This window comes from Sphaerodactylus townsendi, linkage group LG17 (genome assembly GCF_021028975.2).
Source record: "Sphaerodactylus townsendi isolate TG3544 linkage group LG17, MPM_Stown_v2.3, whole genome shotgun sequence".
In the NCBI taxonomy this organism is placed as follows: domain Eukaryota; kingdom Metazoa; phylum Chordata; class Lepidosauria; order Squamata; family Sphaerodactylidae; genus Sphaerodactylus; species Sphaerodactylus townsendi.
The window spans coordinates 5,698,271-5,724,076 of NC_059441.1; the positions used below are offsets into that span (position 1 = coordinate 5,698,271).

Below are 25,806 nucleotides of genomic sequence, written 5' to 3' on the forward strand. Positions count from 1 at the left end.
GTGGAAGAGGAATGTTTAGAATTTGAGAGCAAAAATGCTGACCAGGCAGTGCCTTGAGAGAGGGCCTCAGGTCGGAAGACAGGGTGGCATTTGGGAAATTTTGGCAATTGTGGGATCCTGTCATAAGGCAGCCAGCTTGCCTCCATAGCAAGCTGAAGTGTTGGCCACTAAAAAAGGCCCCTTTACAGGACAGCAGGGGAAAGAGGGTACAAAGTCATGGGGGCCAGGACTTTATGCATTAATTTAGATTAAAAGCGAGAAAGGAATCCGGGGAAAGGCTGGCTTAAAGGCTGCTTGGTGCCAGTCTGAACAAATATCCACTTCCCAGCTCCCGGAGCAGGTGTGCCGGGGGAAGTTTCCCTTACTGGAGCACAACACACGCATCGCTGCAATTACAGCAAAGTGCACTTTGATAGGGGATCAGGATAACCCAGTGCCTTCGAGTTGCAACAAGCAATCCAACATAAAAGGGGCACGGAGGAGGACTCTCGTCCTTGTGCTTGGACTGAAGATGGAACTTCTTCAAAGGTGGCTCTGACGACCAGGGGAACACAAAGGGCGTGATGAGAGCACAGACTATGTGGATCCAGTTTCGGAACCAAGGCAGCCCCTGAATCCTAGTCTGAAGCCATGCTAGTATGGACAGAATCTGGGATGGGACTTGGAAAAAGGTTTCACTGTCACTCAATATTTCACCAGGAGCAACAAGGTTTCAAGCTTTGCTCAGGGATCACCAGCTATTTCCTAGCTCCAGTAGCTTCCGTTTCTCCCTCTCTCATGGGATCCAAGGATGAAAAGGAGCACTCCGAGAGTTGTGTAAAACTCCCCCAGTGACTGCATTTTCAGCTTCCACAAAAGGTTAATATCATGCATAATTCCCATCACCTTTCTGCACCAGTTCCGCCAAGTAGCACATGAATTCTAAAATGTTAAAGTTTTATTAGAATTTAATAAATTTTGAATTTCAGTGGTAGAATCTTCTTAAAATACAGCCAACTTGGGGCAAAAGTATCTCGGTAAGCCAACAAAGTACATTACTAAAGACGAAGGAACATAACGGTGTTAGGGGGAAAAACACCTCTAAACAGGTCTAGCCTTAAACCTCTGTGCAAAATATAAACAGATTTGTGTCATGGAAATAAAACAAAAAGGAATGGTCATTCTCTCTATATATGTACATGAACAATTGATTTCTCCTTTTCATTTACTGCAAGTTATCCATTAAAATGATCATAAATGAACCTTACCTGACTAAGGTGAAATTTAACCTGAGTACATAAATAGTGAAGTACAATCAACCCTGTCACAGGACCTAGAAGTTCTATTCACAGTAGCCCTTGTTGATAACTAGTTAGGGTTAATAACCTGATACTCAAGAGTGTGACGTAAGTGGCCATAACCATATCTGCAAACTTCAGAAAGTGCTTTAAACCATCCATGACACACACACACACACCCCTTACACTCAGAAGACAAAAAACACAATGCCACGAGAACATGCCCAATGCGATGAGCAATCCCTTCAACAGCACCGGAGGGGCAACAACGCTGAACATCACCTGACAGGCAAATACAAAGCAGGTGGGGCAGACAGGAATAAATTTAGAATTGACAAAAGTTGTACTTTTAATCACGGCAACAGGTTTGCCTTTTGCTTACGCCTAAAACCACTGCTTGCACAAGCAGAGGCAAAAGAGTCTTGTGTGCTGGAAACACTGGCTGGAACACAACCAATTTAAACTCTGGCACATATTCTGTAAAAAATACCTAAACTATCGCCAAATGCCCTATGGATCATTTTAATTACTCACCTATATTACTTTACATAGGATTAATGTACTATGTTGCACTGTCACATAGATCTTTCTTCATATATTCAGGAAAGAATCTTTAAAAATACATAGAACACATTTTCAATCAACTTCCAAATGTAATGTAAAATACAAACCACGACAGCAAGAGAAACGAAATGATTTGCTTGCATGGACTCACACATTGCTGTATCAAAAGGTGTCCCTCCTGTACACTCGTTTCTGCACTGAAGTCATTAATATGTCAGATACAAACTGTACAAGTTTTTCAGTTTACAAAGTTGCTTATTTTCATCAACACTGTTAGCCTAAGTTGTTTTAAAATGTCAGTTGTTAACTTAAGGGGTATGAGGAAGCGACAGTCTCTCAACTTGACCCTGTTTAGTTAAACCAGGGGTATCCAACTCTGGCGCTTCAGATGTTCATGGACAACAATTCCCATCATCCCCTGCTGGCATGGTTGATGGGAATTGTAGTCCATGAACATCTGAAGCGCCGGAGTTGGACACCCCTGAGTTGGACAGGCCAAAGCTTATGGACTTCCACTGGCTTAAGGGGCACTTGATTTTCCATAGCACTGGAGTTTTTAATTGTCTTGCTGTAGAAGAAACCGTTTCTAATAATACAATTTGCAAAAAATACAACTATACATATATACAGAATTCTATCGTTTCCTTCCATCCCGTAACGTTATGCTTGCTGCTACTATTTCCAGTGTCTTCTACAGTAACTACTAGGAAGAATTAATTCAGTTCCTTTCTATTGCAGGACTCTCAGCCGAAGGCCATTTGGAGATTTAAAGGGCATTGTTGAAATGTTGCTTCCCGTAGTCTGCGAGATCCATCTGAAGGTCTCTCTCTTCATCATCTGCAGTGGAAGGAGGGAAGCCAAAACTAAGTTGAGTCTGCAGGAACACCCACCCCACCCCATGGGAGGGGCATGCTCACAGAGATCCCCACACACACACACATATACACAGTACTCCCAAATGAGTTCAAAGAGTGGAAAACGTGTATATCCAACACCCAGATGTGGTGTGAATATTTGTTGGCAAAGGAAAAGGCCATTCAAGGTGGTTCTTCATTTTACTGATTGGCACCGGGAGTTTTACTTCTTACCTCAGAATTTTTCACTTACCGTATCTTTACGTAAACTACAATTCAGCGCAGTTTCATTTTTACATTTATAAGAGCTTGCAAACAAAATAAATGGTTTTCTCTTTGCCTCATGAGAATCAAAAAGAAGACTTATTTTGCTATGCTGTTTCTGCATTGGAGAACTCTGGCCAACTAGAATCCTCTCAACGTGCTGACTAGATTAGAATTAGGAGAACAGAAGTATTGGGCGCAAACACATCCAATTGAAAAGCTTTCTCACAGGCATTCAGAAAGCCATATGTCTAACCACAAGCGTTACAAGGACAGCATTTCTCAGACATGCATGCAACCACCCATTAAAAAAACCCTTTGTGCAATATGCATAACAAGTAAAACAAACTGTGCAGTTCACACAAAATGCTCAGTCTCCTGAAGAGAAACACTAAAATTTTCATTAATAACTTAGTTCTCATAGGAATACCTTTAGACTGCTTTACAAGAGATTTGTCTTGCGAACGATTATGTCTTACGGTGCGATCGGAATCAGACTACAGTTAGCAGCTGAATAGGAGGCGAGTTCTGTCACTGGAGATGTACCACACCTACCAATGATTACTTAGCTAGGGACCAAAATGATGGTCTTCTCAGAACACAAAGTTCTGCCATTCACTTTCAGCTTGGGCAGGAGAACTCAAGGAAACCAGAAAACGAGAACACCTCAGTCAAAAAGGTGGCTTTTAACAGTAATGCAAATGAATTTCACAGCAATTTCTAGAAGAGTACTTCTTGAAATCTGTGTGCTCATGAATGGAAGTTAAGGAAAGAATATACAAGGAAGTTCTTCAGAGTCTTTCCAAATCTCACCTGGGCCCTCCAGGTCAGGGACTGTTTGTTTGTTTGTTTGTTTGTTTGTTTGTTTGTTTGTTTGTTTGTTTGTTTTTAAATTTATAAACCGCCCAATCCCCAAGGGGCTCTGGGCGGTATACAACACTATGTATACAAAACATAACAAGGGTCACGACAGTGACCAAATACACTAAAATCCATTAAAACAATTAAAACCATTTTGGACATCACTTAGTGTTTCAGAAAGAAAGACATCTCAAATTATTTCCCGCCTTTTCCTGCAGCAAAAAAGACATCTGCTTCTTTGTTCCAAACGACGGAGGATGCCGTTTGGGTACGATTCAGTACCACATGCATGAATTAGCAGAAGTGCACCAAAATGCATGCAAGGCAAAAGACGGGACGCGGCACACAGACGCAGGTTTCTGCTCCAAGGGAGGCCACTGAATCGACATAGTAGAGGCATTAAAAACTCAAGACAGTTGGGAAAAAGAAAGAGCAACCAACATTTTTTTTGGGGGGGGGGGACTTGCTACGTGCTGAAATACTACAAAACTGGTTCGCGCAGTGATTAATTCATTAAAGGCAGCCATATCAGTTCTCAGCAACAAGAAAAGAAGAAGTGAACAGACGCCCGTCAGTTTAGTGGACTTAGGGTCTGCAACCAGTGGCTCTCCAGATGTTCATGGACTACAATTCCCATCAGCCCCTGCCACCATGGCCAATTGGCCATGGTGGCAGGGGCTGATGGGAATTGTAGTCCATGAACATCTGGAGAGCCGCAGGTCGCAGACCCCTGGTTGATGCCGTCACATGCAAAAGCCACATTCAGTATTAAGAATTCAGGACTGCTGGCCAGCCGGCCACGCTCTCGGACAGGGGCCACGCCACATGCAGAACCGCTCTCTACAAGTAGTTAGTGCAGCCAACCACTGATCCTGGCACAAGTTCGGCACAGCTCTCCAGCGAGCGATGCCCAAGCTCACCTTGGACGTCTTCTTCACCACCATCACCATCCTCTTCCTCATTGTAAGCCAGCTCGGCCTGCTTGTCTGCCTCGTACTCACCCACGTTCCCATCATCCCCATTATAATCCGCCAGTTTGGAGCCGTGCTGCGGATCCACTGGGGACTCGTTCTCATCAAAGAACCGGCCTGCGAAGTGGGCAAAGCAGTGACAGTCAGAAGCAAGGAGGAGGGGGGCAGAGCGGGAAAGACAGGAAGGGTGGAAGGAAGGAAAGGGGGAGGAGGTCTGAGAGAAGGCGAGAGAGAGAAGTCTGCTGTTTCAAGTAACAGTGGACATTTTAGGAATGGTGAAAAGCAACTCAGAGGCAAGCTGCACACAGAGGCAAGCTGCTAGCTCAGACGGAATTTTCAGATGATCTAAGCCAGGGGTCTGCAACCTACGGCTCTCCAGATGTTAATGGACTACAATTCCCATCAGCCCCTGCCAGCATGGCCAAGTGGCAGGGCTGATGGGAATTGTAGCCCATGAACATTTGGAGAGCTGTAGGTTGCAGACCCTTGATCCAAGCACCCCAGACTTCTGCTGATCAGCTTTTATTGAGGTTCCAGATTCTTTTAGTGAGATTCGATTATTGTAATTGACACAGAACTTCTTAATATAGTTTCAGACAGAAGTCTGTAGCGGAACAGTTAGATTCAAGTCCAGTAGAGTTGACCTTAGGAGACCTACAAGATTTTTAGAGTATAAGTTTTTGAAAGCCCTTCATCAGATATGAGTAAGAATCTCCATTTCTACTGGTGTCTGAGGGAGGGAGCTCTGACTCTCAAAAGCTGACATTCTGAAAATCTCGTTGGTCTCCCAAGAGGCTCCTTGATTCAAATCTAACTGTACTTTTTAATACAATTATTCTCGGAAATTGCTAAAATCCTTAGCTGTAAACGCCCACTTTCATGGCTTATTTTGAAGAGCAGTTGTACACTGGAAGAATAAACTGAATCGCAGGATGCGTACGTAACACCCGTAACCAAAAATCAAGACTCAGTGTTGTCTTAGCTAAGTGCAGGCGCAAAGGGTCAGCCTGGAGCAAGAATCTGCGGCAAGCAGAGCGTTTTGCCGTTTGCAGAAAGGATTTGGTGGTATGACCAGAAGACAAAAGCTTGCAGAATCTTCAAAGCTTCACACACACACACACCCCACACTCCACGCACAAGAATGAAAGCTGTAATGAATTGTATGTAAAACACTTTCTAGGGCTCATTCCGCACATGCAGAATAATGCACTTTCAAACTGCTTTCAATGCTCTTTGAAGCTGTGCGGAATGGCAAAACCCACTTGCAAACAGTTGTGAAAGTGGTTTGAAAACGCATTATTTTGCGTGTGCAGAAGGGGCCTAGGACATCATTCCACAAGAAATGCAAAGGGTTGAATAAAGATTTTCAAAATTATTTCTGCAACTTTCCGAAGGTTGTGCCTGAAGAACTACGGACAAAAATCTTTGCTGCAAATAATTCTAAGCTGCATAAAAGGAAATGTATAAAGCTTGTTGCAGCGCCTAAAACCTGGTATATTCTCTTGGAAGTCACCTCGATCCATAAAGCCCAGATTCCCACCCCACCCACTCCCCAGGAACTCTTCATGAGTTTTAAAAGGCTCTAGCAGTTGGCTGTACCAACCATCTGAAGTGTGTACAAGTGGAGATGCCAAAGGAACCTCGTACTTGCCCAAAAGTGTGCACGCAACTGCAATAATGGACACCCTATAACAGTGATGGCAAACCTTTTTGAGACCGAGTGCCCAAATTGCAACCCAAACCCCACTTATTTATCGCAAAGTGCCAACATGGCAATTTAACCTGAATGCTGAGGTCTTTGTTTAGAAAAAAACGGTTGGCTCCCTCTTCCCCCGCCACACCTGCTTGAGCAGGGGCCAGCCTGCTCTAGCCTGCAGCAAGTTCTGAACGCACTGCTCTGTGCCTCTCTAGCATCTCTGCCTCCTCTGTGCCCCCCACCCCCAGGCAACAGCCACCCGGAGCACAAGCACCAGGCCCACCAGCCAAGTCCTCCCTGCTCACTGCACTGCGTGCATGTCGTGCTCAGTGGCCCAGGCCAGCCTAGATGTGTGTGTGTAGGGGGTGATTTTCCGCCCCCCACATGACGAACTCTGTGTGCGCGTGCCCACAGAGAGGGCTCCGAGTGCCACCTCTGGCACCCATGCCATAGGTTCCCAACCACTGCCCTATAAGTATCCTCTGATTCCACAGCATGCTTTATTAGCTTAGTCCCAAGAATTCTTCTGTAACCCTTGAGCCACACGGGCAACTCTCTGAAGTGGTAATGGCATGCTATAGACTGCAATCATAAGACTGCTTCTTTGGGGGTTCTATGCCCCACTCAATAAAACAGGACTTCTGAGCAGGGATTGCTCCCTAAAAATGGAAGAATACAGGAACATCTTTAAACATAATCTCAGTCAGGCTGAAGGCATTCTAGAGCACAGGTGTCAAACTCGTGGCCCTCCAGATGTTATGGACTACAGTTCGCATCATCCCCTGCCAGCATGATGCCAAACAATCCATGACAGCCTGATGCATTCCAGCCCCTCAGACAGAGATCCTCATCTGAGGGACCTATAACAGACAGCAACCACCTGATGCAGCAAGGAAAAACCACCCAACAAAGTCAGAATACTATCCACAGGAATAGTATACTAAAGACAAGCCCACCCAAATCAACAACCAGACCAGAAACAAGTCCCATTCAATTGTTCATTTCCCGAAGTTTTTTATGCCAGCCAAGAGTCAACAATACCCTTCTGCTCTCGACCTTGGACAACTAGGCCAGACCCTACACAAAACAATAAATGGACACAAAACTGACATTAAAAACATCATCACTTGGAAACCTGTGGAAGAAGATATTACTCCTTCAGGACAGACTGTTGCTAGCCTAAGAGCGGTAGGTCTGCTACAGATCTTCAAAGGAAGATTACAACATGAGATAGTCAAAGTAGAATTCATTAACAAGTACAGATAATGCTCCTCCGCCCCCTCCCCCGGGCTGACTAGGGACACTGGATTCTGATGTCAATGTGTGCATACGTGGGTACGTAACAAGCTGTCAAGTTGTAGCTGACTGATGGCAACCCAAGCAAGGGACCTTCAAGACACGTAAGAAGCAGAGGTGGTTTGCTTTTGCCTTCCTCTGCAGAGCCTTCCTTGGTGGTCTCCCTTACAAGTATTGACCCTGCTTCGCTCCCAACATCTGGTGAGACCAGGCTACACTGTGCCCCCGTCCTTCCCTTCTTATCACATTACATATGCTGGTGCCTGTGTATTTGCCGCATATAGGGTATTTTAAAGGACCTAGAGTCCTAATCCACAGGTGTCAAACTCGCGCCCCTCCAGATGTTATGGACTACAGTTCCCATCATCCCCTGCCAGCATGATGCTGGCAGGGGATGATGGGAGCTGTAGTCCATAACATCTGGAGGGCCACGAGTTTGACACCTGGGGTCTAATCAAACGAATTACATTAACAGCAGCTCTCTTGATGAGAAAATAATCCACCTCCCAAGATCACACTCCAATCAGTTGTTATTTCCAAGAAGTATTTAAAGCAAGCAATATAATACTCAAATATTCCCAACGTGAACAGAAAGAGTATTACAAAATGGTTTTCATTGGTTCTTTGTGGATTTATCAGGATGATCTTTGTGCCTATAGAAGTTATAAAAATTGCTAAGTACTATAAAAAGATACCCAAGAGCTTAGCTTAATCATCTTGAATAATAAGATAGGCTCGGCTTATAGGTTTACAAAACCAAAATAAAAGTTATAAGAACCATAGCTGGCGGTTATTGGAACACTGTGGTAAAACAGCATATTCAGAAGCTTTCAAAAGGTTGCAATGACTTCTGTGGCCTCACTATTGAAACATGTTGGTGTTTATTTTTAAAAAATCAGCGAGTTTTCTTTGAAACAGCCCTTCTCAAAGAATTCCAGCTCAGCCAATGAAGCTTACTGGGAGGTAGCCACACACTCACAGCCTCACACACCACACAAGGGTTGTTAACAGAGTAAAATGGAGCAGAGAATAACTATGCATGCAACTAAGTTCCCCGAGGGGAGGGAGGGAATAAAACCATCACAGATAAAAATATAAGTTCTTAAAATAACTTTCCACTGTGCAACAATCCACTAGTTAGAACAGATATTTTTTCACATGCTTTATGTGAAGTGCGCTCCCTGCTGCACTGACACAGAAATGGGCTGACTTTTTGGATCTTTCTCCATCAATTTAATACATCTGAAAACCTGCCGCTCCAGCTCTCCACAGGCTTTTAAAGCACCTGCTGGAAACTGGAAGCAAGTCAGCCACAAAAACAGCAGCTCTAAAAATCAGTCAAGAGTAGAGATGAAACATTTCTGGAAATTTTGAAATCACAGAAAAGGACCTGGGAGTTTTAGTAGACCACAAACTGGACAAGAGTCAGCTGTGTTTTGCAGCAGCCAAGAAAGCCAATGCAGTTCTGGGCAGAATCAATAGGAGCATAGTGAGTGATGTAATAGTACCTCCCTATTCTGCATTGGTCAGACCTCACCTGGAATACTGTGTCCAGTTCTGGGCACAGCAATTCAAGAAGAATACTGACAAGCTGGAACGGGTCCAGACAAGGACGAGCAAAATGGTAAAAAGTCTGGAATTCATGTCCTATGAGGACTGGCTTAGGGAACTAAGTATGTTTAGTCTGGAGAAGAAAAAATTAAGGGGTGACATGATAGCCATATTTGAATATTTTAAGCTTGTTTTCTGCTGCCCCAGAGACAGGGAGAAGGAGTAATGGGTTCAAGGTGAAGGAAAACTGCCTTGGAAGGTGTTGGGGGGTCTCCTTTGGAGGTTTTTAAACAGAATCTGGATGGCCATCTGTCAGGAGTGATTTGACTGTATATTCCAGAATGGCAGGGAGTTGGACACGATGGCCCTTGCAATCTCTTCCAATTCTATGATTCCAGGATTTATAACTTAAGCATGTAAAACTCTATGATTCCAAGATTTATAACTTAAGCACGTAAAACTGTAATATTTAACATATTTATGAAAGTTAAGTTTTGTAGAAGCAAAATTGCCAATATACCCAATATTTGAGTGAAAACTATAAGCTGTTTCATCCTGCACTAATCTTAGCACAAGTAACTTAATTTCTCCTATCTGGATGGAGATCGCTAAATTCTCAATGAAACTTCCAGTTTTCCTCTGAGGCACTAGTGAAGTTTCCACCGCACCTCCTTCGGATCTTCTTCTCTCCCTCCTGCAAGGAAGAGCATTTAAGATACTTTCCAGCCAGCTGGTGGGTAAATGTGCCACAGTGGGTTGAGGGAGAAGTGAGAAGATCCACCGTATCAGGTCAGAAGGACAACAGAAGAAATTCAACTGCTGAGATGCAATGAAAGCCCTGAAGATTTGGTACAGAAATTTAAGAGCAGCCTATGCCCATAGTATGCCCACATTGTCTTTAAAAACATTTCACTCATTCTGAAAAGAAAATATTTCATATGTTTTTCCTGTATTCCTCAGAATTTCTCATTTTTTGGTCATAATTTTTTAAAGGAAAAAATGTTATCTGTTCCTCCCATCCCCAATTTTTCCAGATTTTTTCAGCCTTTCTGGGCAAGATTCTATCTGGATGTATTAATATTTTAAGACCCCATTTCATAATAATTTTCATGTGTCTGTTAATTCAAAAGCTATTTTAACCTATGTATTATTTTAACCCAAATAAGTCAATTTAAGCATACAATTTATGCCAAATACACACCATCTTTACTAAAACCTTAGCTTTATCCCCCAAATGACTTAGAATGGCATTACTGTTTACTATTCTAATGCACACAAGTGAACTAAAGTGGCACGAATGTGCACACTGATGCTCTCAAAATGGTTTCAATTTACACCCTACAATCCTGACAGATCAAAATTTTCTTGTTTGATAAAGAAAGTGAAAGACACCCAATGTACATTTGAAACAATCCTTCCATACGTGTCTCAAACCCATTTTAATTCCCTCAGTTCGAAATCTCTCCTCCACTCCAGCTGCGAGGCTGTCCCCACTCATTCTGATCTGAGCATCAAAGTTCCTCAAGGCTGTTTTTCCAGATAGCTGCAAAGCCCCAGCACAGCGCTTCACACGCACAACTCTCCCGGTGGGTTCTCCTGCCACAGGCCCATCTGCAACATTGACAACATTGCTTCATCAAGGCACTGACAGTACCCGTTTTAAGCTGACACCCTTGCAAGCCACGGCAAATAGCTCCAAGACGTCCTGCTGTGTGGTCCCCCTAAGTATACAGCAGCAACTAGTAACAATGGGGAAATTATTTTTTAAAGTAAGGTCTTTTAAACTGAAGAGCTCTGAACAGCAACAAGAAAATACAGATTTTTTTCATCTCAATACAAAATTCTCTTTCCACACTGTCATGCTCCTTCCTCTCTTTTGCTTCTCTGTAACTTTTTATTTACTTTGTGGAACTGTGGAGGCTTATCTGGGGCATTCAGATTAGCCTGTACACTCCCACACACGCAAGTGGGGTGACCTTGGGCTAGTCACAGCTTCTCGGAGCTCTCTCAGCCCCACCCACCTCACAGGGTGTTTGTTGTGAGGGGGGAAGGGCAAGGAGATTGTAAGCCCCTTTGAGTCTCCTGCAGGAGAGAAAGGGGGGATATGAATCCAAACTCCTCTTCTTCTTCTTCTTCTTCTCTATCTTTATTTTGTAGGCTGCCGCCAGGAATAAAATTCCAGAAACTCTTTTATTCTCTTCTTGGTAGGGTGTACGAGATGTAAGGCAAACAGATGGCATTTGTGGTACTAAGGAAAATCAGGTGGAAGTTCCAATATTTCACTGAACCAAAATAAGATTTTATTTATAATGGTAGGTAACTTCAAGGTTCCAAATTATTTACAAAAATTAAAATAAAATCTAACTAAGGCAACAAATACTTTTAACAACTTCTAATCAGAATAAAGCCATTCTGACCCTTTTCACATCTTCTCTCTCTATCCCTTATACTTTTCTCTCAGACTAGAATTTAACCCTTTTACCCTTACAATGAAACTGTGTCGCCCTTGGTCACACCCATGCAGCTTCTGCCCTTTTCTGACAGACTCCAGTTCTGATGCTCTAACTCTTGACAGTTTCTATATTCCATATTCTATACTGCATCTCAAAACTAACTTCAATTTCTCCCTCTCTCCTGGTAAAAACCACAGCCAGGATTCCTCTCACACAGAAGAGTTTGGATTTATATCCCCCTTCTCTCCTGCAGGAGACTCAAAGGGGCTGACAATCTCCTTGCCCTTCCCCCCTCACAACAAACACCCTGTGAGGTGGGTGGGGCTGAGAGAGCTCCGAGAAGTTGTGACTCGTCCAAGGTCACCCAGCTGGCGTGTGTGGGAGTGCACAGGCTAATCTGAATTCCCCAGATAAGCCTCCACAGCTCAGGCGGCAGAGCTGGGAATCAAACCCGGTTCCTCCAGATTAGATACATGAGCTCTTAACCTCCTGTGCCACTGCTGCTCCTGCGGACACAGCTTCACCCTCTACCCACAGATCTCTCCCTCTGACTCTACCTTCTCTTTTTTTCCCTTTTTTATTCCCACCCAGCCACTCCTCACCAAAACCAATCATGGCTCCCCTGCAGTGGTGGGATTCAAATAATTTAACAACTGGTTGTTTGCAAGCACCATTTTAACAACCGTTCTGCCGTAATGGTGCGAACCTGCTGAATACCACCACTGCTCACCTGCCTTTTTCTGGCCACTCCCTCTCGCTCTGCTATTCAGCACTCCGTTTAAAGACACCCAAGCCTACAATCATTTCAATCCAACCTTAAAATTGTCCCGCACATGCTTTGCTGTGCTGGTGTAATCTGACATTTCAACACACAATATATTAGTTGGGGAATTCAGAGCATGCATGCAGTTGTAATGATCCCGAGAAACTTACTTTGCTTCATCCTCTGGAAGTCACTGACTCGGTCCTTTGAAGCTTGTTTTGCGACGTCTTTATCAGCTTTCTGACTATCCACAACATGGTCAGCCATTAAGTGCTGAAGAGAGTTCGAGGGGATCTGCTTTATCATGGCATCAGCATTTCCATCACGGTTAACAGCTGCAGCAAACAAAGGCACAACAAAAGAGACTCTGGCAGTCGGCACCATACAGGCCCCCCATGAAACGTCACACCCGAGGGCCCTGCTGAAGGACAGCAGACAGCTGGGATCTTCCCCCCAGGCAGAAAATCCACTGTTTCCAGACAATCATTGATTGGACTTCCTGTTCTACCAATACTGGCTTGCAAGCCAAAACTACCACCCAAGTATCTTTTTTCAAAAAACTTGCTTCGTTAAGCAGAAAACAATTAAGTTAGAGAAAACATGAAAACAGCAAGAACTGGGCTGACTTAAAGAAAAGAGTCTGCAAAAAGGTGTTTGTGAAAGCTCTTGGAAGAAGGACACAAGCAAGTCCTGAAGAACACAACATCAGCCCGGGAAGATAATAAGTGTGCAGGCAATCAAAATGGGACGGTGATGGGAGGGGGGGTTGTACCTGCCCACACTCCTGGGGGCAAGCCAAGCCCAACAGTGCAGCCAGCACCTGTGAGATTCACCCTGGGAAGTGATGCTGGGCACTGGCCACACCTGCTGTCTCCTCTCCTGTACCATAACAGTGGGTCCAGCACTGCTTCCAGGGTCTCGAGCAGAGATCTGGGCCTAGGTACCAAGCAACATCATCGGACATGATGGTGTCAGCACACACATTGGGGCAGTCGACCCCCCATCCTTGAGATATTGGGTTCAAATTGTATCTCTCGCTTCTTCATTCATGGAGGACCTCTCCCATTCCCAACAGAGAAGTCAGAGCCTCTCTCCTTTAGGTGGAGGTTTGCCATCACAAATTCCCTCTTCTGGAAAGTGTACTAAGTGGGAAAGGAACTATTTCCCTGTAACTGCACATCTGAGCAGATCTGAGAGGCAAGGGGGCTCCTGGGCATACAGGACACACACGCTCGTGGCAGAAGCTCCTGCTCTGCCCACAGTTCTAGGATTCTGATGGCCTCGGCCAACCGGGGAGCAAAGTCAGTCCCAAAGAGTGCTGAGGACAGCAAGATGGAGGAAACCAAGAGGAAAAACACGATCCAGATAACGGAATACATATGTAAGCGGACAGGTCTCTCCGTCGTGAGGGAAGATACTTCTGCACGAATGATCAGCGAACCAACTGTGAGCCAGAATGGTATAGTGGTGGACTCGAGATGTTAAAGATCCAGATGGAAGATATATTTTACTGAAGATGACATCGCCAGATGGCAGGACTGACACATTTGGCAACTGTTTATGCCCCAAATAATGCCAGAGAGGATTTTCTTTACTATTTCAAACTATTTCAAATGATTTTGGACTTTCAAGGAGGAGATCTATTTGGTGACATGAATGGAGTGAAAGACCCTAATAAAGACAGATCTAAGAAAGTTAAAGGCAGCAAACTCCCCAAAAATGTGTCTATGTATATGAAAATCTTGAATTTAGCAGATCCCTGGTTAACAAAACAATCCTAATACAAGGGATATTTTCCCTGATAGACATCACACCTATTTACGAATCAACATGTCCTGAATTTCTAAAACATTACTTACAAACTGAGAAAAGGTTGACATACTTCTGAAGATCATAATCCAACAGAAGTGATATGACACTGAAATAAGACTGGGGGAAGGAGATGGAGACTAAATTATAACCTTTTACTAAAAGAAAATAGTGGAGAAATGCAAGAAAGATTTAGATTAATTCCTCAGAATTAATAGGACTGAATGAACGGCTATTACCACGATCTGGGAAACTAGTAAAACTAACATGAAAGCCCTTTGGGGTAGAGCAGTTTATCAAATTGAATCAATCAATCAATAATAATAACAACAAAACAACAACAACCAACAACTAATGGCAATACCAATAAGACAGAAAAAAGTAAAGGAGCAAAGGAATAATATACATAATATATAATATATATGCAAATATGAAAATTTTGGAAAAACATAAAAAGTCTTTGGACAAGAAAACCTTAAGAGAGATGAAGGGCTTAAAAACTCTATTAGAAATCAAAGAAATGCAAAAAAAACCCTGAGATTTTTGAAACAAAGAAATTCTGGACACACTAATAAATCAGGAAGGTTTTTAGCTTACTGCTTAAGGAAAGAAACTGAAAAAAAGACAATCCATGGAATCGAAGAGGTAAAGTTACCTTTGTGGAGAAATTCAAGACCAATTTGTCCAGTTCTTTACAGACTTAAATAAAAGGGTACCTCAGAAGAATGGGCTACAAAAGACTATGCTGACAACACACCTGTGGAAAATTTTACTGTGGATTGCAGAGAAATTCAGAATCAAAATTCTGCAATCTAAAAATTATCCCAAGCCATAAAAGAATTGAAAAAAAGGCAAAGCCCCAGTTCCAGATGGCCTAACAGCAGAATATTATAAATGCTTACAAAAGGAACTAATTTTGCCTTTCAAGAAGTGATGGATGAGATAAGCCAAGAGAAAGAACTACCACCAACATGGCAGGAAGCACATATCACATTGGTTCATGAAGAAGGCAATGATCCAGAATCACCAGAGTCTTATAGACCTGTATCGCTCCTAAATGTGGATTATAAAAGATTCACAATTATGGCAACCAGACTAATATAAATAAGTTAATTAATAAGAACATAAGAACAAGCCAGCTGGATCAGACCAGAGTCCATCTAGTCCAGCTCTCTGCTACTCGCAGTGGCCCCCCAGGTGCCTTTGGGAGCTCACATGCAGGAGGTGAAAGCAATGGCCTTCTGCGGCTGTTGCTCCCGAGCACCTGGACTGTTAAGGCATAATGAAGCTCAGACAGGATTTATACCAAAAAATTGTATGAAAGAGAACCTATAATTTGTAATCAATGCCATGGAACCTGTTAAATTGAAAGAAAAAGAAAGCAATGCTCATATTTTTAGATGCGGAAAAAGTCTTGGATAATGTTTCTTGGAATTGTATATTAAAGATGCTGGAACGTTTAAATTGCTGATACAAAGCATTTACACTACTCGATGTGGGAGAATATTAATAAATGGTGTTCTTACAGAGGAATTACAAATTGAACAAGGAACATGTGAAGGCTGTCTGTTATCTCCACTGTTGTTTATTCTTGGACTGGAAGTTCTGGAAACAAAGATTAGAAGAGATCAAAGATTTGAGAGTTAATGGAAGAGACTTTCAGATGAACAGTTGTGCAGATGACGTCATACTCACTATTAACAATCTACAACTGTCAATTCATTATTTGATGGAGCAAATAGAACAAAAATTGCAACAAAACAAAAGGAAATGGATATTGGCAAAATTACATGTTGTGATATTGGTTTGAATAAAGTGAATATCTTGGAATTAATTTGAATGGTAATTTTGTAACATGGAACAAAATGCAAGAAGGTTTGCAAGAATGGATTAAACTAAAAAATGCACACTAGGGAAGAATTGCTTCAGTTAAGGTAAGTGTTCTACCAAAACTGAAATTTTTGTTTCAAATGCTCCCAATCTATATAAAAAATAAAACTTTGAAAGAATGTGTGATGGGTGGACCAGAAAAATAGAGGTTTGTCAGTGGAACAAGTGGACCAGAAAAATAGAGGTTTGTCAGTGGAGAGCAAGTTTGTCAGTGGAACAAGGTCCTATCACAACAGAGTGGGGTAAAACTTCCTAGGAATGGGATGCGCCCTGATTGGGTAAGCTGACCTGCGCCCTGATTGGTGGAACAATCAAGATGAAGTGATATCACATTCCACTGCCTCTGACTTTGGGCAGGGCTGCCCTTTACGTGCAAAGCAAAACTGCAGAAACTTGACACTGAGAGTTGCTGCACCCTCTACTACCTTAGAACACACACCTTAGATTTTGCCACCGAAGAGGCAGAAAAAAGTAGAAGTTGAAAACTGAACACTAAAGGTGATTAGAAACAATCTTATAGTGATAATCGGACAGTAATCTTACCTGTATATCAAGTTAAACATGGCACTAAAATCAGCAAACTTCTGCACAGGTTATCATCACCATATATGTTAGAAAACACTGACTATGGACAAATTTAGTCACCTCAGAGCAACCAACAAACACACCCTTGAGAATACGATGCATGCTCACAGGATTTGAATTAAGAACTCGCTTACACTGCGGAGTGTCATACATAAAGATATGCAGACAACACACTTTGACAACACACAAAGTCTTCTCTTCAGAACTACACTGATTTCTAAAGAGAAAATATTTCACAGAAGTGCCCCCTGCCCCCTCCAAAATTTCTGAATTTTCTCCACTGGAATTTTTTTTAATTCTCAGGAGAAAAAAACTAGCTTCTATTCAGCCCAGCCCGGATTTTCCTATTTCAAACACAGAGCAGAGGGGATTCCCCTCTCTAACTGCAGAATCATTTTGCTCCAACCTCTTACTGGCATGCACTCACAGGGTAGTGTGTGTTTGTTCTGGCAATGCAGCCCCGGGGTGGAGCCACCTATCAGCTGTCTTTTCACTCTCCATTCTAGAATGGAGAAGATGGAACCACAGCAATGACTGGATTCGCCCAGGTGTTGGGCCAGAGCAGGGGTCTGCAACCTGCAGCTATCCAGATGTTCATGGACTACAAATCCCATCAGCCTCTGCCAGCATGGCCAATTGGCTGATGGGATTTGTAGTCCATGAACATCTGGAGAGCTGCAGGCTGCAGACCCCTGGGCCAGAGCAACTACTTTGCCCTGAGTTGGGGAGAGGGAAGACTTCCTGCCTCAGAAGGTTGTTTGCTTCTTTCTGCTTCAGAGTAAGTGGGAGGAGTCAACTGGGGGTAGTTCACCCAACTTCCTGCTGGAAGGCATAAGCAATTCATGAGCTTGTTACCTTGAGCCAGATTAGAAGCATGAGGTTGTTCTGTGGGAAGATTCACATTGCCTTGGTGTCGTTCCTTTTGAAAAGTTGAAACGAGTGGCTTCTTCAAAGCTAAACAAAACAAGCTTTTATTACAAACCACTCATCAAACTAACACTCTCAACCAGTCTAGCTCTAAAGCCAACACATACGACACAGTTCACAGAGACTCCTGGCTTCTTGTAATTGAACGAAGGCCCTTTCTGCACGGGCCACTAAAAACGGGTTAAGGGCAGGATAAAACCTGGGCTGGGGGGGGGGAACTTTGCACGGATCCTGCTCCTAACGCGAGTCCACTCCGTGTCCCCCCCCTCCCAGCCTGGGTTTTTCAAGAATCACGATTTGCATGATTCTTTTGTTTTAATGCGTCTTGCAGCCATGGCTGAGCGGACGGCCAGGCAGGAGGCACGTTATGTGGTTGCACTTTTAAAAAACAAACAAACCTCCCCACTCCCATTTGCAGAGCCAAGAAGACACTTCTGGGGACAGCAAGGCTCTGGGGTGCCATAGGTTGGCCACCCATGGTATAAAGGCTCATCAAAACTTGCAGGTGCGCCTTATAACTTTTCTACTGTTACGCTCGACTGTGGAAGCCAGCCAAGTCAAGCAAAGCAACTCGACAAGTAGACAATGCCCATCACAGAACCGGGCGAAGCCTGGCAAGACCGGTGTCCACTCGGCCCTCAGAGAGCTTCCCTTGCGGCTTTGCGGCTTCCACCAGTAACTTTTGACAAGGCTGGCCAATTACCTTCTCAACGAAGGACACAGAGGAGTTCATAGCACAGATGTTTTAGAAAGCTCGCAACTACAACTACGTGGATACAAGGAAATATTATGATGTTGATTTTAATATGTATATAGTCAAAACAACAAAGTGATCATGACAGCCTTTTCCACTTCCTTTGGCCATGTTCCCTAACTACTGTGGAGTATTAACCAAAACAGAACATTGTGACGTTTTTAGAAAAATATCTAATAGTGACTGTGCACTTTAGAAATAAACATAAAATTGCTAACCAGCGAGGCCATCTTCAGCTTTAGCAGGGTCATTCTCTTCTATCCCAGGCATGCCAGCATCATCTCCTGGTTTAATTTTCTCTATCAAAACAAAAAGAAATTTCTCCCTTACTACATCTAAGGTTGAAGGAATCTGGCCATTTTACAGGGGCTGAACTAGGAAATGGTCCAAAACCCAAATAGTGCCCACTGCAATGTCTTTGCTGGACGTGCCTTGTGACTGAGCAGTTCCTTTGGCGAGAAATTAATAGAGACATACGGGGAAGAAATGTTCTAACAGACCCAGAAAATGGAGTCACTCCGGATCGAGACACCGCTGAAGATGCCCGCCACAGATGCAGGCAAAATGTTAGGAACAAGATCTACCAGACCACGGCCACACAGCCCGGAAAACCCACCAGAACCTGTTGAATCCGGCCATGAAAGCGTTCGACAATACATAACAGAGGTATCATTCACTTGCACTCATGTCCAACCACAGTTCTGCCAGACAACAGACCTTTGCCGTCAGAGACATTGTTTACTGAAGGCTCTTCATTCTTCACAGCATCCCTTTCATCCAGCTCTTGCGTTGTCTTCAATACCACAGCAGCATTGCTCAGGTCTGCCTCCACGTGTCTGCTGGACGGGCTCCTGCGCACAGCCTAGCAAGGAAAAGCAGACAGTCCCTCAGCAATCTGGTAAACGTTGCACCAGCTCCAGGATATCTGGGCCTTTTTAAAAAAAATTGCTGGCAAAGAAAAATGAAGCCCCGGAACATTTGCCTTTTTCTGTGGGAATGCCCTTTTCTTATCATGCCTTGTAGGAACTCACCCTCAAAAGAATGGGAAGAGTCCAACCTCTCATGATCACCCACCTTACTTTCAAAAGTAGAAATACGAAATAAACTGTTAAATGCTGATCTCAACTGGAAAAATAATGGATAACAGAAGGTAGTCTTTCAAACCATTAAAACAACCTTCTAGTCCAGGGGTGGCCAATCTATGGCACTCCAGATGTTCATGGACTAGAATTCCCATCAGCCCCTGCCAGCACTGCCAATTGGCCATTGTAGTCCATGAACATCTGGAGTGCCAGAGGTTGGCCACCCGTTTTCTAGTCCCGAGCCACGAGGGCTCTAAAAGGTGAGAACCTTTTCTTAGGTTTCCAGGCATGAGTCAATTTGCAGTCAGCTGTCAGGAATCCATCAATAATGTGGAGCCAACTGCCTCACCTTATCTGGTCCCCCACACTTGCAGAGGCTCTGGGCTGACAGAGGAACAGCATCCACAAGGCAACAGTAGATCCCTGACAAAGTAGCATCACAAATGTCTCCCATTTCTAACCATTTTGCTTTTGATCCATGAAAAATCCAAACTGAACATATGACCCATGCATGGGATCCAGGATGTCCAGAGACAGCCCTATGGTTGTCTTAGGGGCCACGGAGCCTAGAGCTGCCACAGTTGCCGTGGTACAGATGAAAACCGTGGGGTCCTCAAGCCCCATTCAAGATTACCTTCAGCAGCAAACAAACAACAATCAATGTTTATTAGCCATAGGCCATACACACATAAAAAGATACTTCAGCCAAAGCCCCACTCCCCACAGTTTCCTTCAGCAGAAGGAAGGAGACTGTTGAGCAGCTGGGAAAACAGAACTCCAAGTCTGGCCCACACCTGAGATCTGCCCTAAACCCGCTGGAGAGAGTGACAGGAGTCTGGTAAGACCACATATACGCCCCTTCTGACCATCAAACCTCCAGAGAAATCCGTTCTTCCTCTGCCTAATCAAGTCTTGGTGATGCATGTCAGCCATTTCATTTCCAGGCTTACTAATACAAACCATCATCAAATTCAATGTCAGAAACCAGCATTTTAGACCACTGTACCTTTTGGTCTTGCAAAACATGGTCCTCTAATTTTTTCATATTTTCTTCATGCTGCAACCTCAGTTCTTTGATCTGCTGTCCACACTGAAAACTGAAGTACAAAGATGGATAATCAATTTGTCTATTGTTTTTTACCCTGCTTTTCCACCAAGGAGAATGCAGAAGCATCTGTGGCTCCTTTCTCCTTTTACTCAGTGAGGCAGGTAAAGCTGAATGGGATGGACTGACCAGAGGTCACACGGCTAACTTCATGGCTAAGTGGGGATTTAAACCTGGGTCTGTACAGTCCTAGACCAGGGGTCTGCAACCTGCAGCTCTCCAGATGTTCATGGACTACAAATCCCATCAGCCCCTGCCAGCATGCCAATTGGAGCGGCACCACGCAGGCAAGCCCGCCCTTTGCAAAAGGGGTTCCTCAGATGAAGGACTTCTATGCACACTATTATGGATCCTTATTCTGAGGAACTTCTGAAACAAGCGAGAGCTTGCCTGAGTGGTGCTATTCCTAGTGTAGGCACACTACTGCCCTGATCAGGATGGCCCAGCATAGCGGGATCTCCTCACGCCTCAGAAGCTAAGCAGGGTCAGTCCTAGCAGTACCTGGATGGGAGTCACTATGCATAGGAAGGCAAACCACTGTTAGTCTCTTGCCTTGAAAATTCTACCAGGTTGCCCGTAAGTTGGCTGCAACTTGATGGCACATAATCACACGCACGCATGCTCACGCAAAGCACAACAATTACTCAGAGACGTTCAGATCCAATTTCTCCCTACCCACGCAGTTTTCCATTGTGTCTTGATGGGGTCAGGATGTAGACCCAGCAGCCATTCTGCTGCTGTTGACGTATGGTCAGATAACAGAGCCATATTCATACAGCTTCTGGCACGCCTCCTCTTTAGATAGCACAAGGAATGGTCAACACGAGCTGGATGACTTGCCCTGCTCCATTTCCATCCTATCTCTCCATTCAAGCCCAGCATCAGGAATAATCCTGCCTAGTCTCCATGGTGACTTAGGGGAAGCTAGAGAGGACTTAACTGCTGGCAACTGTGTTAAAATATCACATATCTATTTTGACCTGAATGGTGAAACTGAAAGGCTACAGAACTCTATGACTAGTCCACATGAGCACCAGCTGCTATACTCAAATCTCATACCTTTCATACTCCAGTCTTTTGACAAGCTGTGTATTGTTGTTCTTGTATTCATGAAGTTGGTCCTCTTGACGGATGAATTCCTGACGTAACTCTGCAAGTTGTTCTAAGTGTAAAAGCCAGAGATTTAAAAAGGAGTTAATTTTGACAGTTTCAAAAAGATATTTTTTAAGTTTAACTACCTCATTTTGAAAACTTAACATAAGAACATAAGAGCCTGCTGGATCAGATCAGAGTCCATCTAGAATCCATCTTATTATAACTGTAAACCTCAGCTGCAAAATCTGACCGATGTTACCCCCACAGGTGGACATAGCATTACACGCCTACCAGTGACCTGAGATGCTTTCATTGTTAGGTCCATCAGATTCATGCGCTGCAACCTGATTGTTTGTGGGAAGTATTCTTTTTTGAGGGAAGTATTCTTGCCTTTGTTGTAGAAATGGTAACCAAGGGGGTGGGTGCGAAGCACAAGGAGCACAGCTGCACTCACACACCACAACTCTTTGAGCGGCTTGCTTCATAAGAACATAAGAACAAGCCTGCTGGATCAGACCAGAGTCCATCTAGTCCAGCATTCTGCTACTTGCAATAGCCCACCAGGTGCCTTTGGGAGCTCACTTGCAGGATGTGAAAGCAATGGCCTTCTGCTGCTGCTGCTCCTGAGCACCTGGTCTGCTAAGGCATTTGCAATCTGAGATCAAGGAGGATCAAGATTGGTAGCCATAGATCGACTTCTCCTCCATAAATCTGTCTTTTTAAAGCTTCCTGCTGTGTTCGTTAAAATCCTGCTTTAGGGGTGGGGGTAACTTCTGGGACTCTGCTGTAAAGGCAGTGGAAATCACCAGGCATGCTGTTGATGCACACAGGCTCTTCCATGCAATAATAGCCAGCCACGTCTCTTTGCTGCTTTTTCATTCTCAGCCACGCTTCCATTAAGAGAACCACTAGATTTCACTGTGGTAAAAATCTTTTCTCACTTTACTCATCAGGGCTTCTTACCCTTCAAGCGATGTATGTCTGCCATTTGGTAGGATATGTTGCTCTGAAGCTTGACCTGTAAAGGAGAATGTGACTTTAAAATTACGTAGATTAATAGTCCTATTATGAGTGTAATGTTCTTTTGAATGACTACAAAGATAATGTCAAAGTGGTCCTGGCAGTCAAACATCACAGATACAATTTCACACCAAATGTTCCTGTTTATTTACCATCGTATCTGTGGCATTTGGTAAGATCAGTTCATATTATCTTATTCAGAAAAAGAAACCTTAAGCATAGGATACATTTATGTCCAGCCTAGTCCACCAAAAAGCAGGGGCAAAGCAGATAGGATTTCCACCCTAGTAGGAAATTAAAAAACCCAGAAATCTTACTGATTATTTCTCAGTGAACTACATACTGCGACTCAAAACAAACACTGACCCATAAGCACTGGTTGATTTTTTTTATTCCATTTGCATCACGTTTCAATAGCATTCCAAAAAGTCATGATGCAGCAAATTTTGCTGCCGCTGAACAACTGCATTATTCAAGGACAGTGCTGGTAGTTACAAAAGGCCATTAGAGGAATGAGATAAAGCATTTCTATGCACATAAATTGACCACTTCAGCTGTCTATTTCAATTGCCATTTACTGCTCTACTCTTTTGGCCAACAACAGAGGGACTTTCTTTTAACCTGCAAGGTGGACTTTTTTTTTTACCCATAAATTCATTTCTAAAGAACGAACACAGCATCCAGGCACAATTAAAACCTCGTCTTCTGCATTAGAAGTGAATTTCTGGCTACTGAAAAGTGCACTCAAAGTTGAAACTTTTATTGGCCGTATCAACAGATAAAGCCTTTGGTGGCCGACACAGAGGGAAAATTGTTACGCCCATTTGCTTTCCCTTCCCAAAATCAATAAATGGGAGCCTCTGAGCTGGAAAATAAATGTCCAAATGAAATGGCACTTGTCAATGGGTGAATGGTACAAGAAGCTTCTCTCCATCATGAAACATTTATTTTCAGGAACACTGCTGAAAAGTCAGCAGAATCTCAGCTTTTCCTGAATCTTTAGTGAAGTTAGTAAGAACAGGTTGCTGCGGGCTTTCCGGGCTGTGTTGCCGTGGTCTAGGAGATCTTGTTCCTAAAGTTTCGCCTGCGTCTGGCTGAAGATCCACCAGACCACGGCCACACAGTCCGGAAAGCCCTCAACAACCAGGTGAGTCTGGCTGCGAAAGCCTTTGACAATGCATTAGTCCAGGCGTTGGGGAACCCACCGGTTCAGGGCCCACATCAGCACCCTCACTCTGATGGACAGTGACTGCTTTCCTCTGGACCAGGGGTCTGCAGCCTGCGGCTCCATGGACTACAATTCCCATCAGCCTCTGCCAGCACAGCCAATTGGCTGATGGGAATTGTAGTCCATGAAATCTGGAGAGCCTCAGGTTGCAGACCCCTGCTTTAGCCCTTACACCCTCATGTCAAAGAAATTCTGAGGCATTACACTGACAAATTGCCCGTTCATAGCTATTCCTCAGTTGCTGCGTTAGTCAGAACAGTTTCTACAGCTCCAGCGGCTATGGAAGTCAACAAGGAGATCCGCTGGAGCCATGTCTGGAGATCCACCCGGAGGGCACGCAGGTGAGGGGAGCCCTGGCTGGGCCAGCGCCAGCAGCACCTGCGCCAGGTGCGCCGCCCGCCTCACCTTGCTCTCCTCGCACCTCCTGGCCTGGGCGTCGCGGGCCTGCAGCTGCCCGCTGAGGTGGCTGCGGTCGGCCTCCTTCTGCTCCAGCTGGCTCTTGTGGGCCTCGGCCTGCAGCAGGAGCTCCGAGTTGCGCTTCTCGAGGCGCCCGCGGGCCACGTCGCCGCGCTTGGCCTGGCCCTGCAGCTCCGCCAGCTCCTCCTGCAGGGCCGCGCGCCGGGCCGCCGTCCGCCAGCAGTTGAAGGCCAGCACGGCCAGCGCCAGCAGCAGCGCCGCCAGCAGCAACGGCGGCAGCCGCCCGCCCCTCCGGTTGGCCCCGAAGCCCACCATCGGGCAGGCAGGCCGGCCAGGCCGGCGGAGCGGCGCCCTCTCGCCTCACCTGCCGGGGAAGGAGGAAGGAGCCTCAGCAGCGCCGCCGCCTCGGAAGGACCCCCCCCCTCGCCCCGCCCCGCCCCGCCCCTCCCCGCAGCATCGCCGGGACTGGCCGGCAGCCCCACCCCCCACTGGACGCTGCCGCCGCCCGCCGGGGAGAGGGACGGGGCCGGGGGAAGAGCCCCTCCGCGGGAGACGAGCAGCGAGCGAACGGGCGCCTCAGGCCCAGCCCGGCCTCCCTCCCCGCCCCGGCCGCCGCCCCGGCCGCGCCTCTACCTCTCCGCCCTCCGCCGCTTCGCCTCCTCAGGCGCCGCCACTTCCGCGTTCGCCTCAACGTCGCCCTGGAGTCCGCCTCTCGCGAGAGCTCGCGCAAACGCGCCCTCCGCGCCCTCCTTCTCGCGAGAACTTGGCCGCCATTTTGCGCCCCCCGGAGGCGCTTTCTCCTCACTCCGCCCCGCCTCCCGGGGAGGGGGGGGGGCGACGGCGGCAGGCTGGTTTCTAACACGGCGGGGCCTCGTCGGCTTGTCCGGGCCCCCGCGGGCCTGTCGCTGAGGGAGCCGAGCGTCGACCCCTCCCCCCTCCACTGAGCAGTTGGGTTTTTAATTGGCCAAGGCCGCTATAGCCCTATAACGTTGTGGAGACGGCCTTGCGCTTTTGACCGTGTAATAGCGTATAGCCCAGGGGCCTGCAACCTGCGGCTCTCCAGATGTTCATGGACTGCAATTCCCATCAGCCCCTGCCAGCATGGCCAATTGCGTCACTTCCTGTATCGCTGTAGCACTTCCGAGCCTGTATCCCTTCCAAGGGGTGTCTGCGTCTTTCACCCCATAACTCCAACTGAAAAGGGCTGAGAACACCGATTTCAAGGCATGGTGATGGATCAGTATGATGCTTTTGCAACTAAAAAATGACCTGCTGGCACTTTCAGGGTGTTCAGCCTCAAGACTGCAGAACAGCAAACACACTTTGCATGCTGCCATACTAAAG

The 25,806-nt window shown here is 45.3% G+C and overlaps 1 protein-coding gene across 5 annotated transcripts; it reads right to left on the minus strand.

Moving 5' to 3' along the window:
• Positions 1 to 922: 922 nt before the first annotated feature.
• GOLM2 (golgi membrane protein 2) lies at positions 923 to 25,172 on the minus strand. 5 transcript variants are annotated; one of them, XM_048482127.1, is made up of 11 exons: positions 25,105 to 25,172; positions 24,451 to 24,828; positions 22,761 to 22,815; positions 21,762 to 21,864; positions 20,604 to 20,694; positions 19,233 to 19,377; positions 18,734 to 18,814; positions 17,690 to 17,788; positions 12,721 to 12,885; positions 4,741 to 4,908; positions 923 to 2,678 (listed from the first exon to the last, which is right to left on the minus strand). In XM_048482127.1, the coding sequence occupies exons 2-11, from the start codon at positions 24,775 to 24,777 to the stop codon at positions 2,608 to 2,610; spliced, it is 1,305 nt and encodes a 434-aa protein (XP_048338084.1). In that variant the 5' UTR covers positions 24,778 to 24,828; positions 25,105 to 25,172; the 3' UTR covers positions 923 to 2,607. The 5 variants fall into 5 exon arrangements, with proteins under 5 accessions (XP_048338084.1, XP_048338082.1, XP_048338083.1 ...); XM_048482125.1 differs by having other exon boundaries at positions 12,721 to 12,890; positions 17,689 to 17,788; XM_048482126.1 differs by having other exon boundaries at positions 12,721 to 12,890; positions 17,689 to 17,788; positions 24,451 to 24,826; positions 25,096 to 25,172.
• Between the last annotated feature and the right edge of the window lie 634 nt (positions 25,173 to 25,806).